The following is a 17,276-nucleotide window of genomic DNA, read 5'->3' on the forward strand; positions in this document are numbered from 1 at the left end:
CACATATACCGTCTTCCACCATATCTACTTCTTAGCGTATATCATGATGTAAGATATACATGGGTATACGTGTATGTATATATGTATATTGTGGGTGTGTGTATATATGAGTGTATTATATCATACATAATCGGGCAAATAGAGTGCATTATTATGAGAATTGTGTAGGGCAAATACTAAAGGGTTGGACTCAGGCAAGATGTCGGGTTGCATTTTAAACCCCAAGCCTAACCCGTCAGTTTTACTGGGTCAGTCCGGTTAAAATTGTCTTCAGACTGCAAGGGTTCATGGGCCAAACGGACTCGGGTGTCATGACAGGTTTCGAGTTCTCGGACTTTTCTCCTAACCCAATACAAAAGTAAAAAAACTCTGATCGTCCTATTTGCCAAGTTACAATTGAAATTTTCTTTCTTAGAATGCACTATTGAGATCTTTTATTTGAACGAAATCTCCAACTCAATACTCTAAAAGCTTCTCTCATCAAAAAATACTCTAAAAGCTTAAAAAAAAAATATTCAAGTGACATTTCCTAGATAGATAGTTTTTTTTTAATATAAAATGATTGGTGTAGACAATTGAGATCTTGAGAAGAATTTCAAATATGGAGTTTCTTCTTGAGACATCTCAGAGTTAGAGAATGTCATATCATCTTAATATTCTAATTTTTTTTTTTGTTGAAGGCATCTTAATATTCTAATTTAGTTTCATTAGAGATAACTTTTGTTTTTTTAACTCTAAATTCTTAGGTAGCCTTAAAAGTTTTCAAATTGAGGCTTGCATTGGAGATGTTCTCCTTGAATGTTCCTCTCTGCTATCTGGCGACATGACGTCTTATGTTACACATGAGTTTTGTCTTGCTAATACTTTGAATATAAAGTCGTTTTCATTTTGCCTACGCAATCTGGTCAAGGCATTTGACCAACAAGTGTGTGTATACGGAAAGTAAATGTATAGTTAACGTAAAAATAGGTTTAAGTCCGAGTGTGAATAATTGTGGGTGTATCTGGTAAAAACGGTAAGTGTATATAACATTTCCCTTTCCAATATAGCCCAGCTCCCGCCTACTATGATTGAAATTGACACACTCTGTAGCAAGCCCGACACTTTCTTATGGCTCCTATGCTTTACACTCTATAGGCAGCCTCACACTTTCTTTTGCCTCCTAAGCTTTATTAGTGCTATATATTTATTTTCTTTCCACTCTACTAATCGTGACAGTCTCCTATTTTGACCATTTTCTTGGTTATAACTACAGTACGGATTTACCCTCCGAGACTATTGGCATTGAGTATTCCTCTCCTTAGGAGTCTGAGTGGTTTATCTGTCGTATTGAGCATCGGTGATTCTTATGTTGTCCATTCTTCTAACAGTGCAACTATAATATTTTTTCGCGGCTTTATTTAGGAACTATGGTTTTTGGGCCTGAGAGTGATCATGACCCTGACTGTGAAGGACAAGTTGGTTTTATCAATGGTTTTTTGACGTTGTTGATCCAGACTCTCTTCATGCATGGACACGATGTGACATGATGAATACCTTAGTACAAGATTATTTCTCACTAATTTACATGTGGTAGTCATTGATGTCGATAAAGTCAATTATTTGATTTAAGTGAATAGGAGGAAATTAACTCCCTTTGAATGGATGTACAAAAACGATATTATATTTCATCTTATTCGAGACGGGAAGGTGGGCAGTCGACCAAGGTGTAAGTCTGTCATAGTTCTACTTGAAAAAGCCTTTATTTTCAATATGGACACTTTATTTTCTGTAATTACCTCCTTGGAGCCTAGTATCTTAATGGAAAAACAACATATTATTGGTCATATGTCAATGTCAATAGATGATTTCAGAATAGCAACAAGCATTTACTTGGTTCTTCACCTTTCAGATTCTCAATTATATAGAAAAACTAGTCTAATTCAGTAAGGTTATTGGCTCCACTAGGTGTTCTAAGAAAGTACATCCCAATTGTGCTATAAATATAATCTAACATCTTGTTTTCCAGGATTTTGGCGGATGGACAAGAAATTGGTTCATATGGTGTACCCGTCAACAAAAGTTTTCGAAAAATGAATAGCAGAGATTCTGAAAAATGATTTGGAGTCTGGTAAAAAAGACAGATTAGATTGTAGTCAAACATTTGAAAAACTTCGTCTTGTAATGCAGCAAGCCAAGAATTTATCAAAATCATTTGTACACACAGCACTCTCGAAAATTCGTCTGTAATTTTTTTATCCAATACACCTATACAACTGACAAATTTTAGTCACGTATACGAATTGTAACAAAATAAGAAACAATACGTGCTAGTGAGTAATGACTTCAAGCTAGGACGGTCACCACGTAACAAATACTTGGTATTAGAAATGAACTTTGGCTACCAAGGAGTCAAGTAATGATTTATCTACCATAATCTTATCTTTGAAAAAAATCTACCATTATCTTATAAGAAACTACAAGTAGTCCTAACATAACAAACATCTCATTCATATTTACTTAACAATAGCCAAATTAATGTGATACAAGAGTTAGGCCCACACGTGATAGACTGAAAAATCGTGTTGCACGTCACCTGAAAAAAAAAAATACTTGATGGGCTAAAAGATGACACACGTGAAATGGCGTGTGAGAATAGTCTCACATGGGATAAGGGACATCAAGCAACCAATAATATAATGTCTAGGTCTTCTACACTCATTCCTAATTGATTTTGAGTTTGATGAGCACAAACTTGACAGTAGCAAAGCACATTTTAGCCTCGAAAAAATACCGCACATGAGGAGACACAGTGAGAATAGTCATACGTGGAGAAAAGGTCCTGTTGTAACTAAGAACTAGGTTTCCTCCCCGTCCTACGGACGGAGAAGATCCCTCTTGGCTAACGCCTTCGAAGAGGAGAAAAATAAATTTAAATTTCAATTACAATATAAATCAGATAGAATTGCAGGGGAGAGAGATAACAGTGTGTTTGAAGATGAGAGAGGGAGTATTTATAGAGAGAAATATAGGAGGCAGAATTTTAAATCGTGAGAAAAAGTTGGGGGAAAGAAATACGTGGGTAGTTATTGTAGGGATATCCTAACCGATTTTGGTTGATTTACACAATTTCCCTTCTATTTTGATTGGATTTACACGAAAAGGGATTTTATAGCAGCCGTCAAATATGATCTTTATGAAAATCCCAAAAAAAATGGACGGTTAGACTTATCCAAATAATAACCGACTGAGCTGTTTTAATATAATAGATATAATAGTAAAGTCCTTTCGACGTAAACAAATGTTCAGTGTACAATAAATTTTGACTTAATTTATGAGATACTGACACATTTAGGTAAAAGAACGGTCTAAGTCGTAGATATGATTACACCTTCCAAACGTGTCTCCTATATTTGAGATTACACATTTGATAGAATTTGTATGTACTCGGTGAACAAAGATTATATCCTCGTATACTATAACATCAATACGAAAAATATAATCAGAGCTAAAAGAAACAAAAAAGAAAGTGTTAGACAAAAAAATATAATCCTAGCTAAAAGAAAAGAAAAATAGACACAATGGAAGAAATTGAAATTTCCACAATGAAGAATCTATAATGACTAGAATGACACGCCTGAAAAAGTAGCTGCCGCACTAAAATCCAAGTCACACACTATAGTCTAACTTTTCTTCTTCTCTCTCTCTATCTAAAGATATTTCTCCCTTATTTCTCTTCCACTCTCTCCCTCTCTCTCTATATATATTCTTAGTCTAGTGCTGATCCAAAGATGGTTGAATAAAAAACTCATTCTTCAATGGCAACCAATTATCTCTACTTACTTGCAGTTATTATGTTTGTTTTGATGAGATCTACCACTTCAAGCAACATTTTTGGTGATTGATTTTGATTTCTTTGGAACTACTTTAATTTGTGTATTTTTTTTTTTTTGTTATCTTCGATCTATAGTTTTAAATATGCGAATTTTTTTGGCAGATGGTGTATTTGACTCTCATGAATCAATTGGACGAACAATCTTGCAGACTAAAACAAGTTAAGTGTTTATATGCTAAGTACAATTTTTTGTTTTAGGTTGAATAATATATGTTTATTTTTGTTCACTTCTAACTCTCGTCTGAATGACTGATTTTAGATTATTTAAATCAGACGTTATAAATTAAAACAATGAGAAAAAAAAATACCACCTGAGTAGAAAAAACACTCAAAAATTTCGGCAAACGATGAATCGGAGAAGGGATGAATCCGCTTCGCATAAGGCAACCCTTCTTCGAGACTCGAAATCCCTATTAGAGATAAGGGGTTCCGTTCTCTTCCCACCAAAATTTCCAAGTTTTTTTTTGGAGGAAAAATAAATATTTTATTTGGGAATTAGCCCAAAAAAAGACTCAATTTATATCTAACTATTCAATAAACTGCATGCAGAGTGTCCAATTGACTTTGAATCTCAAAATTACACAATCTTCACTAGCACATGCAAAGGACCTGACTACCCTGCCAAGGCTTGTTGTGATGCATTTTTGGAATTTGCTTGCCCATTTGCTGATACCTTAAATGATCCCCACAATGACTGTGCAGTAGTAATGTTCTCTTACATAAATCTTAAAGGAAACTATAAACCTGGTTTGTTTGCTAGTAAATGTGTTGGTGATAAGGAAGGTCTGGCATGCCCTACAACCCCTCCTCAAGGGGCACCTACCCCTCAGCCGGTCGCAACCGCCCCTCGCTCCGCCGCCTCCAACTCAGTTGCACCTACAACTCCTCCACCGACCCCATCTCTGGCGCTTCCCCCGACCACTAAGAAAGGAGGATCAATATCAATTTCTCTCTCCCCATTTCTCGTTCTCATAAGTGGTTTAGTATTTCTATTTTCCCCTATGTTGTGGTAGCGTTTAGAATTGGACTTTTTTTTGATGAGGAGTTTAGAATTGGACTTGTGAATATTTATTTTGCTACTTTATGAGTGGGGAAGTAGAATAAAGTTTTGTAATATTTCATAGAAAGTCAGAACTTACTTTTTATTATGGAAAAGGGTCCAAAATAAGTTTCAAAAAGGGATTAACGTCCAATCTTCCCAAAAAATAAGATTTTAGTCTTTTTTCTTTTTAGAAGAAACATTGTTGATACATAATGTGCCATGTATGACAAATATAAAAAAAATGAAATAAAGTATGAAACCTTAACGATAAATAACACGTTATTTATGAAACAAAACAAGAATCAATAAACAGAAAACACTGTAACTTTGACATCTAGACATACTTTAACTATACTAAATGTGTTTTTGTTGTAGAAACATACGTAATTGATACTAAATAACATGTGTATTACGAAACAGATAGTAAGTTCGAAATCAATCGAAAATATCTGAGAAAAAAAAAAGAAAGAGAATTTTGAGGATTGATTTTCAAAAGTTGATTTTTTCTTATATAAGAGGTTATAATGGGTATTCTGATTCAATAGAAATGATAGAGATCTGTTTTTTCTATAAAGATGGGTCAATTTGGACTAAATATCCATTATAATTAGGGTTATTTCCCTAATGGCCCCCAACTTTGTGACCAGCTTCCCGCTTGGCCCCCTACTTTACGAGAAATACCCATATGGCCCCCTTCCGTTATAACACCGTTACTCTCTCTCCTCCATCTCATATTCTCTCTCTGCCACATCATTTGACCACGCCACATCATCATCTTCTCCGGCAGGGGTCGCCGGCCGGCCAAATTTCCGGTCGGCGACCTTCAATTTTTTTTTTTCTCTCTCTCTCTAAAAACTAAATTTTTTTTAAAAAAAAAAAAACTCTCTCTCTCTCTACAGATCTAGAGAGCAGATCCATTGAAGGTCTGCGAACAGACCCTTTGAAGGTCTACGAACAAACCCTTTGAAGGTCTGTGGGTCTGCGAACAGATCCATTGAAGGTCTGTTGGCAGACCTTTAATGGAGCTCTCTCTCTCTCTAGATCTGTAGAGAGAGAGAGTTAAAAAAAAAAATTGAAGGTCGCCGGCCGGCGACCCCTGCCGGAGAAGATGATGATGTGGCGTGGTCAAATGATGTGGCAAAGAGAGAATATGAGATGGAGGAGAGAGAGTAACGGTGTTATAACGGAAGGGAGCCATATGGGTATTTCTCGTAAAGTAGGGGGCCAAGCGGGAAGCTGGTCACAAAGTTGGGGGCCATTAGGGAAATAACCCTTATAATTATCATTTTGGGTTAAATTCCTATATTAATTTTAGGGTGGACTAAATGTGTGTTTATGTGTAGATTTTTGGACTAGAAACACAAAAATCTTTTTTGTCGTGCCAAAAAAAAAAAGTTTAGGGTGCGTTTTCATGGTCTATATTATACATATTTATATGGGTTAATTCTGTTTTGGCCTCCAACTTGTGACTAACCGATTTAGCTCCCATAAATGTCTGGCAGTGCGATTTGGCCTCGAAAGACAAAGGAAATTTCAACTTTTTCTAGAATCGAAGTTTTCAAAAAAATTAAAAACATAAAACCGCCTCGTCTCTTTATTTTTCCTCCACTTCACCTTATCTCATCTCACTCTCTCCACCTCGCCTCCATTCTCGAACGGAAGGTTGCCGACCTGCCTTAATCTTCCGGCGACATTCAAACACACACAAAAAGAAAAAAAAAGAGAGAGAAAAAAGTGATTTCTTCTTCCTCCTCTTCGCTAGACGTCTGGGTTCGACTCCTCATGTCATCATTTGAAGATTAAATGTATATTCCGGTCATTGTGGAAGGTTGAAGAAATTACACCCAAGAGTTTTTTTTGGAGAAAATTAATTCATTTGAAGATTAAAGGCACCGTCTTAAACCGGCCATTTTGCTTCTCTATTGATTTTCATCAATTGATACAAATCCCAACAAAAGAAATTAAAATTACAATTATTAAATTTGAAAGAGAAAAATGAGTAAGGAAGAATAAAGAAAAACATAGATGACTCTGGGAGAGGGAAGATTAATAACATTTTCATTTTTTTCCCAAGTAATAAGGAGTTAATGACAAAAAAGATTTAGGGTTATATTTTAAAGGCCCTCTACTTTCTGACCAGCTTCCCGCGAGGCCTCTTACTTTATTAAAAATAGTCATATGGTCTCCTTTCTTCCTTTACCGTTAAATGTTTGTTACTTTCTCTCCTCCATCTCATCACCTCTCTCTGCCACATCATCTATCACGCGACATCGTCATCTTCTCCAATAAGTCGCCTACCGGTCAAAAAATCCGACGACCTTCATACTTAAGTTTCTTTCTCTCTCTTTCTCCACTAACCCTAGATCCGTTGAAGCTTCAACAATGAAGATTTGGGTTTTCCCTAAAACAGATCTAGGGTTTGGGGAACCAAAACCAAATTTAAGGTTTGGGTTTCCTTAAACCCTAATTGAGAGATAGAGAGAGAAAAAAAAATTAAGTACGAAATTGATCTACCGACGACCAATGTGAGAAGATGAGATGTGGCATGGTATATGATGTGATATGGTAGATGATGTGGCATGGTAGATGGCGTGGCAGAGAGAGGTGATGAGATGGAAGAGAGAGAGTAACAGACATTTAACAATAACAGAAAAAAAAGGACCATATGAGTATCTTTGATAAGTATGAGGCCTCGTGGGAAGCTGGTCACAAAGTTGGGAGCCTTTGGTAAAATAACCCAAAGATTTAATTGATCATTTTTCACCGAAAGCAAAATTTATTTTCTTTTTCTTTTTTGGAGCTTTAACTAAATTTTCAGCAAAACTTTTGTTTCGCGAACTTTGAAGCACTAAATACATAGTGAATTAGAATAAGATATATAAAAAGATGGTATGCAATCCTAAGAAATTTTTATTTATACTGTTATATTAAAGAAAATTACATTTTATATTATCGCGTAAAGGCCCTGAATAAAATTTGACTCACCTAACCCTTTTTTCCTCAGCAGCGGTAACATACGCCATGAAATGTCCAATAACTTATCGAAAAAGACAACCTAGGGAATGTCTTTGGCCAATCGAACCTGTTTATACTTGATAAAATGTGACATAAGTACCCTCATAACAATATATAATTCGAGGCACAATGAACACTATACATCTGAATTTTATACACACATCTTTTGGAAGCCTAGGTGACAGTTAAATAAGTAATAGTTTATGGTTCACCAAGATAAAGTAACGAAAATATCTACATAAAGAATCGGTCTGCCAAGAATCTAAAATACCAACATAACTGAGATATTAGTGGCTACATCCAGAAATTGTCAGCCACGACTTATTATATGCTTATTCTCTTCGATCTTGTACCTACACATTATCAACTACTTGGATGTTAGATAATGATATAAGCAACTACCAAAGTAGGAAAAAGAACCAACTAAATACTTCATGTCGTATAATTTCTATCTAGTGGCCATAGGATGTGGCGTATCGAGACAAGAAACGAAAAAGTAAATGACAGAAAGTAATTGATTTCACTTCGTGTGAACAAGTTTACATATAAATCCACCCACTGTCCAAAAATAGTTTTCCAGGGCAGAATTTGGATTTGAGATCGACTCGTGTTCAAGACACTTTTCAACATGATGGGTAGTCGGGACATTGACAAGAGGTACACATCTCTGCACAGTTGAAGGTAGTGATCATATCAGAGATGGTAGGTATGATAATATTTAAGAAGCTTGCAATTCACGCAGAAGCAATTCTCAGTCGGTAGGTAATATCATAGATGGTAGCTTTTGATTTTCACGTTTCATTAGCTGCAACAAGTTTTTAAACAGAGACACCATTTGGACAGTTGGGAATTGAAAATAAAGACTGCGAATAAGACTCTAACATTGAAGTTCATATCAGGTGCAGGAATACCTGGTGAATTAATTTTGTCTATTTAAGTTGATGATTTGTGTCTGTACTTCTTGCGGAACTGCTTCTTCGTCATGCACCAGGCATCACCAAAGGTGCTCAACTGTATAAGAAAAATTTGCAATATAATCCGATTTAATATCAATTGAAGAAATCCCCGTCATGAAAAATAGTATGATATGATATATGAAGTCAAAGTCCTGCAGCAACTTACATTACTTACGAGTTTAGCCCCAAACCATGCAGAATAGAGACCATAAGGAGGTGGGACGATAGTAATATCATCCGACGTTGTCGAAGGAAGAATCTTACAAAGCTCTTTTAGTAATCTATCTGAAGAAAACAAATGGAAAAGCAGAAATTAGAATCAGAAGTAGCTTCACCATCGGATTCATTTCACTATAAATTTTATTTGATGTTGTGGGGAAACAAACAAATTTTCCAGGGCTTTCAAAATTTTTGGGGTGGAAAAATTTCTTCTTTTCCCCACCCCAAAATTGGCGGCGACCCTTCAAGAAAATCAAATCATCTTCTTGCACCTCTCTCTCTCCCCTCTCTCTCTCTCTCCTCCCTGTCCTCCCTGTCTCTCTAGCCTTCCTCCCTTTCCGCTCCCTCTCTCTGTTTCAGTGAAAGACTGGTTTGGATGTTTTCCGAAACCAGATCTGTTCTGGTTGGGGGTCCCCAATCCAGAATACGAGTTCCGGCAAAGGGGCGCTTCCCCTCGCTCGAACAAAGAGAGAATGGTGGTGGTTGGAGGGATGGAGGAAAAAAATGAAAAAAAAATTTAGGGGTCGCCAACGATGGTAATCTGCCTACCGCCCTCGCCGGAGTGAAGAGAAGAAAGGGTGGTGGGCTTGGGAGAAACAAAATTTTGTACCCTGAAAATTTTATTTGTTTCCCTAAAGCAGCAGCCTTAACTTTTTACCCTTCGACCTTCGTTCTTTATTTAATTTATTTGTGGTCGTATAAAGAAAAGAGCAGAAACATAGGAACCGGTTACCTGGCAAGCCTGGTAAACATCCAGTCCCACCTGCCAGAACAACAGTCTTGAACCATCCGTTGTCGTCAGCAGTTTCTTTTGCAGCTTCGCAATGGTCCATGCAGAGTGCTACGGCCCGATGCAAACCCATCATCCGCCTGTATAAGAAAGCTCATTGATATCTTTTAACCATCGATTGAACACATATTATATTGAAAGTTAACACGTCAAAAACACTGATATAGTACTCTCCTCCCTCTTTTAAGGGCAGTGAGGCAGTGGCCCTAATATATTGTCATCGTTGTTGTTGGCAACGGAGGAAATAAACATTTCCTCAACATTATAATCAACAGAGCTTCGGTCACAGACTGGCCTAAAATATTATCTAACCAGAACATTTAAATTTTTATAATGATAATATGTACAGGACACGGAAGTACAGAACAAAAAGTAATAGTGTTCTTGTTCCAACTTCAGAAAAGGATATTTTGCCAGGAAGCATCCTGATTATGATACTTAACAATGAATACATCTCAATATTCCAACAATTTAAGTTATAAGACAAAAATATAAAAAGATTTGGGTATAAAAAGGAGTAAGACTCATCGCCGAGCCCAATATGAGAGTAAAAAAACAAAATTTAAGGTATTTCAACAAGTAGGAAACTATTTCATGAAGAAAACTATAAATAGCAAAATATCCCCAAAGAACAGTTCACCATAATTTTAATAACCAGAAAATGAGAGGATAAGGAATTACAGTCCTCCCATACGTGGCTGAAATAGGATCTCTCCTGTTTGAAACCGCTCTTCTGAAAGTGTAAACTGACCTTCTCCCGAAACTTCATATGATGCTTGTGTATCTTTAGATAGCTCTCTTTCGTAATCAGCGGCAACATAGCAAAGGTTCTACAGAAAAAATCAACTTTATCGTCAGACAATTGTATTTGACGGCAAGGCATGCATTCCATGGAAGTACATTCATTTCCATAAGTTCCATGGAGTTGATACAGAGGGAAAGCAAAGAAATGCATGCCACAGAAATGTTTAAAAGACGCAGTATTTGTCACAATTTTAAGTTAAAGCGCACTTCCATGGAAATAAAAAGGCAATCACGCAATGAAACGTAGCCTCTTTCTTTAAAATCCACCTATTTCCATGGAAATGAAGTATCAAACAATAGCGAGGATTATATCGTTCATATCGTCAAGTATTTTACTGATACGACCATTAACTGACATCCCTTAACTCTTTGCTTGAGGACATCATGACCCAAGTATGCTTATATTTTTGCTTACACTAGAACTTTACGACCTTGCACCGTTACCTCTTTCAGTGTGCGGGTAGTGTAGAGAGACTTAACATTTATATTCTTCCGTTGCATCAGCTCTCTGAGGTAGCCAGTAAGTGTTAGGGCTCCCTGACCCATAACTTCAACACCCACTTCGTGCATAACTTTACCTTCAAAAACTACAAAACAACAAAGAAGTCGCAGAATGAATTTGTGGGCTTTTCTACGCACGAAATTTACTCAAACCAAAGTTTCAAATAAGAAGGATAAAACGAATCTGAAGAAATAATAATATCAGTGTCACTTATGGAAGAATTTAATCATTTATATGATTTTTCCAACATCATGAGGTGAGAATAAAAGAGATTTTAACAGAAACTCGACAAAAGCTTCCGATCTATCTGCCTGATTCCTGATTTTAAATCAATTATCATATCAAAACTTATCATAGATACCATGGTTCTGATCAGATTAAAACATTCAATGATCTATCACTAAGAAATCAAGGCAAGGAAAAAAAACGAAATGAATATGCCTTACTTGGAACAACAGATGTGGTGCGGAAACCAATGTTGACAACAATACCAGATGTTCTTCTTGCTGCATATAGAGCTAAAACGGCCTATATTTTTCAAAAGTAAACGTTACCTCAGTAGGATGTGTTCAGCGAAAAAGAATTATTAGTCTTTCCATACAACCCAAGGCAACAGGCAAATTCATTTTCTGAATCACAAAAGAATGTCTGCTTAAAAAGTAGGGCATAGCTCACACACATTCCTCTGCAATTCCGTACTGACCAATAGTTTGTCAATACTATTGAACTCGCAAACAGTCCTCCTAAATAATGAATACCGGAACATGGAAGAATTAAGTAGTTAAAATTATAATGTGAAGGCTTGGGATTCCATTTTTCTTTCCGATTTTCCTTTTGTCCTGTTTTCATTTTGATATAGTCTAACTTTCGAAATATGCTATGAAGAAGAGAGATAAAGAACTATTTAGCATACTTGATTTATGGCACAAACAGCAGGAACCTTCATGTCAAAGAGAACATTGTAGATAGCCTCTTTCAATTGCATTCTAGCTTCTCTAGAAGATTCATCTGAAATATTTTAAGAACAAAGCTCGTTAACTTAACTCCAAACGTGAATGAAAGCAGAAAAACAAACCTATAATTACAAGCTACTTGAATATATTGATCGACTCCAAAAGTCTTTCTGTACTTATGATAGCAACAAAATACTTTAGTATCAGTTAATAATAAATTACTGCTATGGAAGAATTGAAGCTAGAAGAAAGTATATGTTTCCGTATTGGTATTGATTGAGGAAAATAGTAAGCTTACCATCATAACCGCGGATTGGAATGGACACAACAAGTGGCTGTGCTGATGGTTTCATCTCCATCCTGCAAGGATATAGCGTCGGAAACTTATATCAAAAGTATATGCAAATCGTAACATAATATAATGGAGTGCGTTCTTAAAATGTTAAAACAATCATCGCCAAAAACATATTGGACGGAATATTAAAGAATCTTAAATATGCAAAACCAATTCAGCTTTCCCAATTAGAAAACTAAACACTACCTTAGTGCACAATTCAACAAAATAGTCGGTAATCTACATTAAAAGTAAAGAAGATATATGCATTCGATTGTTCAAATAACCGAGAAAACAAAAAACACCACAGACCTGGCATACATAGAAACGAAGAACTGTCGAAGCTTAGAGTATAGAGGAGATTCCATGTCACCAAATTCCTGCAAATTTGGTAAACTTACAACTGATGCACTGTACTGCACAAATTTGGGAAGATACTTCATAAAATTTGTGACAAAAAGGACCTCACCAAAAATGTTGTCGAACGCCCAGAAGGGCCACAATTCTTGCTCCAACCGTACTTGCAATAACCCGATCCACCTTTAAACCATAATAGAATAGAAGTCATAATTCATGTAAAATAGTTCTTGGTTCTAATGCATTTGATACAAAAAGAACTTATATATATCCGACACTGATCCCATTACATACAAAATAGAAAGGGAAGAAGTAGTTAAATATCCCCAAAAGTGGTGGTGAATAATTATGGTTTCACCAAACTCAACTAAATGGTGTTCAAGGGTGTCAATAAATCAGTTCTTACGGTAGAGGAGAAAGTATGCTTCCCACATTCATGCAAGCGATCAATTTAAATCATATGTTAAATGATAAAGCTACATCCAACAAGAATGCGGAACCCTTCATGAACCAAAATGGAGTAGAGAGGTGAAGTTGCTTAGCGCTAACCATCAATAATAACAGAACCAGGTACTTGTTCACGTTGACCATAGATATGCATGAAAGAGAAAGAGGTAGGCTGATTATTCATCTTCCTGCAAACCAAATCCCTTTATAAAGTAAAAACTATCAAAAATGTGAAATTCAAACATAGAAATCAAGCAAGAATTATGGTTTCAGTTAAGTATAAGGAAATAAACAACAAACAACTTCAAACCCCAAGGAAAAAGGAACAAAACTAATCAATTCCACTGTCCACTGATCAACCAAATCTAACTCCATGTTTTTGGGCGTATAGAGACCTCTGTTCATTATAACTCATACAACTCGTATGAAAAATCACTTCCAATTTGGTCTCAGTTACAAGAACCATACAAGACTACTAGCTAGCCCTCTTTTTAAAATCATGAGCTGTCTCGTATATTCATCTCCTACTTATCTAAACCAAACAGAAATCAGTAATCATAAGTTCAAGATTTTATGCTATCATATCACACGTGAGCATTCTTTCAACGAACAATCGACATCCGACTATGCATCATCTACATCTGTGAATACACTGCTGAAATGTATTTGACATTGAAACAAGAACTTAAGAGCAGAAATATCCCTTCTAGGTCAAAAATGCCAGACCCAAGGGCCAGTTTTTGTTCTTAACGAAGGTTCTCTGAGCTCACCCAAAAGGCGTTGACACTTACTGAGCCTGAGCACACACCTCTAACCCGGGCTCCCGACACTCTTCCAAGTGATGTGGGACTATTACATCCCCAGCTCTCAGAGACGAGGTGTCCTCAGCTCTGATACCATCTGTAACGCCTCAAGCTGTAGCAGTTACTTATTTATCCCACTTTTGACGTCTAGACTCGGACCTAACTTCTAAGGGGTTTTGTTTTTGGCGAAGGCTCCAAGGTCCCACTATAAAGGCCTCGATACTTACTAAGCCTGAGCAGGCACATCTAGCCCAGGCTCCGGACGACAGCAAAATCAACTGTCAGATGACCTGTCTCGGGAAAAAAAAAAGTCATGCCAACTCTGCTATTAATCTGAACAGAAACATAAACCCTAGACTAGAAATAACTTATAAATAACAAATCATTAAAAACACCCATGGAAAAGAAAAAGTTCAATTTTCAAATTCAACAAAAAAGGGGAAAAAGAAAACTTACTGAAGAGGAAACCCTAATCTTAAATAAGTCTCAACAAAATCAATATTCTCCCATAATTCTTCTTGATGATTTTGAAGGAAGTAAATCCAAAGACGATTATCAGAAACCAGAAAATTCCATGATTTGCAAACTGTGCTAACTTTAGCAGCTTCTTTAGGACCCATAAATATCAGAATTTGAAGAAAAACATCTGATGGTATCTTATCAAATACTCCTGTTGATGAATACTGAAGAATTTCATGTTTTTCGGATGAGTTTGGTTTTGAATTTGATCGAGAAGTACTCGATACTGATTTTAATACCCTTCTTAATATCATCGCCATGAAAAATTAGGGTTTATTATGTGAACTTTGTATATGTTAATGTGATTTACTGGTTTTCATTAGTTTTGATAGTGACGAAGAAGAACACGAGGAACACGAAATGTTTCGGTGCTTACGTGGTATGTGTCTACCTACGTGCCACTCGTTTATTGGTGGCCGCTAAATATTGTAACTGAAACACTTGTGGCAGTATCCATAGTCTGTACAACGGTGATGCTACTCGGGGCCACGTGGTCGGTCAAGATCTAGAGGGAGCTCTCACTCGATCTTGTCCAGTCACGTCACCCTGTCTGGATTCAACCGGAATACTGGTCGAGCATAATGTTATTTTAGTGAGAAATTCAATTGAAACTGCCAACTACCATCGAACGTGGATGTGGTATGTTCTCATTAGACGACCATCGGAATCTGACTTGCAGTCGGCTCTGATTTTCAGACCAAATAATATTTCTCAATTCAATGTTTGTCCACTAATCAGTCTGATGTGCATCTAATTCTGTAATATCGAGTTGAAATGTAGGATCTCATACCTCATAAAATGACCTCATGGTCTTTATTTGGTTTTCAAGATTCATGATGTCTTTCATGACGACAGTTATTGGGTTTATTCAATTTATGATGTGTTCGTGACTAGTGAATGTTACGAGTCTTGGTGTTTAATGTCAAAAGAAACTCCAAAAATTTGGTTTAAACTCTCTCATCTAAACTTTCATTGGCGAAAAAAAAAGATCAAACATTTTTTTTTGGCTTGTGGAGTTTGAAAAGAGTTACATTGGGTACCAATAGGTTCACACTCAGGATTTGAAAACATATAAAAAAAATTTGAGGTAGACCCCAAACATAGTTTTGGGTTGTGTTTTTAACCAAGATAATCCAAAAAATTTCAGTTGTTGTGACTTTGTTTAATCCATTATATTTTTCAATGTCAGAATTCAACATAGACTACCTGTATTTGATCCACTTTTTTCCAAAGAGGAATGTGAGTTGAATCTAAGTCTTTCAAGTCTACACGGACCTGAATTTTTTTCACTCTCTACTAACTAATTGTCAACAAAAAAGACTAACTAATCATTTTTGGTCTTTTTAAGAAAAAATCAATAGGTTAAATATGATTTTAGAATCCCAATATAACTAAAAAAGTCAAAAAAACGAATACGACTATGCGTTCCAATGAAAGAAGAAAACAAAAAACGATCAAACACAATTTATCCAAGTTCATTGGTGAAGATGTTGCAAAAGATATCTAACCTATTTATTAGGAGATACCGACACGCTTCCACTAAGCCAACCGAGTGGACTCGGTTCTTGCAGAAATTAGAAAGATATATTTGTTGTATATTGAGTTTAGAGAGTGGATCTCTTGATTAGGAAACCTTAAATCCTTTTTATCCCTATAAAGATATATTTGTTGTATATTGAGTTTAGAGATTGGATCTCTTGATTGGGTACACACGTAGCTTATATTATGAGCTTTTCTATAAGCCCATAAATAAAAGCGTTTTTTAAAAATCTGTCTGAGTCGTTTGGTACGCTACATAAAAAGTGTTTTTACATCTTAAAAAGCTAGGTATGACATTTAGTAAAAAAATGTAATCTTCGTATTGTAGTTATCAAACAATATGATTATATCATTATATTAATAAAAAAATTATAAACATTAAATACTAAAGTAATAGAATTTTTTTAATTTTTATAAACACATAAAGATCAAAATTTGAACCTAATGCAGTGGTGATAGTGATCAATGGTGGTGGACGTGTTATGGTGGTGCTCAATGGTTAGTGATGGTGGTTGTAGAATGGAGGGGGTTTTAATGGTTAGGGGGTAAAGTTGCAACGACGGTAGTGAAATGGGGTTGGTGGAGGTGGTATAGTGTGGTGGTGGAGTGGTCGATTTGTGGCGATGGTGGTGAAGTGGTTGTGGTAGTGGTGGAGTTGCACCGAAGGTGAAGCTACGTCGGAGGTTGTGGAGTTGCGGGGGAGATGTGAAGCGTTCGGTAATGGTGGTAGAGTGGTAACGAAGGTGGTGGAGTGGTTGTAAAAAAAATTGATGGTTGTAGAATAGTTGTGATGGTGGTGGAGTTGCGGCGAAAGTGGTGGAGTGGTGGTGATGGAGTTGCGCCGGAGGTGGTATGGAAGTGGTGGAATGGTGGCATAGGTGGTGGGGTGATGGTTTGAGGTGGTGGAGTGATTGTGGTGGTAGAGGTGGTGGGGTGGTTGTGATGGTGGTGGATGTTTATTGATGCTAACAAAACAAAAAAAATATTTTATTTTATTTTCATAGCTAGCTTTTAATAAGCAGCTATAAAAAAGCCACAAAATTGTGGCTTCTGCTTTTTAGAGAAAATGAGTTTTTCTAGCTTAAAATAAGCTACAACCTTTTTGAACCAAACGCGTAAAGT

General features: G+C 36.3%; 1 protein-coding gene across 5 annotated transcripts; it reads right to left on the reverse strand.

Annotated features, from left to right (window-relative positions):
- Positions 1 to 7,983: 7,983 nt before the first annotated feature.
- LOC147536431 (actin-related protein 8-like) lies at positions 7,984 to 15,030 on the reverse strand. Of its 5 annotated transcripts, none has more exons than XM_086640507.1 (13): positions 14,553 to 15,030; positions 13,396 to 13,481; positions 12,959 to 13,029; positions 12,802 to 12,869; positions 12,454 to 12,515; positions 12,116 to 12,210; positions 11,649 to 11,730; positions 11,145 to 11,287; positions 10,578 to 10,726; positions 9,840 to 9,976; positions 9,054 to 9,172; positions 8,843 to 8,942; positions 7,984 to 8,298 (listed from the first exon to the last, which is right to left on the reverse strand). In XM_086640507.1, the coding sequence occupies exons 1-12, from the start codon at positions 14,873 to 14,875 to the stop codon at positions 8,865 to 8,867; spliced, it is 1,413 nt and encodes a 470-aa protein (XP_086496633.1). In that variant the 5' UTR covers positions 14,876 to 15,030; the 3' UTR covers positions 7,984 to 8,298; positions 8,843 to 8,864. The 5 variants fall into 5 exon arrangements, with proteins under 5 accessions (XP_086496633.1, XP_086496632.1, XP_086496631.1 ...); XM_086640506.1 differs by having other exon boundaries at positions 7,984 to 8,284; positions 14,553 to 15,010; XM_086640505.1 differs by having other exon boundaries at positions 13,396 to 13,496; positions 14,553 to 14,932.
- Positions 15,031 to 17,276: the final 2,246 nt, after the last annotated feature.

Source organism: Eschscholzia californica, unplaced genomic scaffold (assembly GCF_041429995.1).
Source record: "Eschscholzia californica isolate CP2 unplaced genomic scaffold, dmEscCali1.0.p SCAF_5, whole genome shotgun sequence".
Classification (NCBI taxonomy): Eukaryota; Viridiplantae; Streptophyta; class Magnoliopsida; order Ranunculales; family Papaveraceae; genus Eschscholzia; species Eschscholzia californica.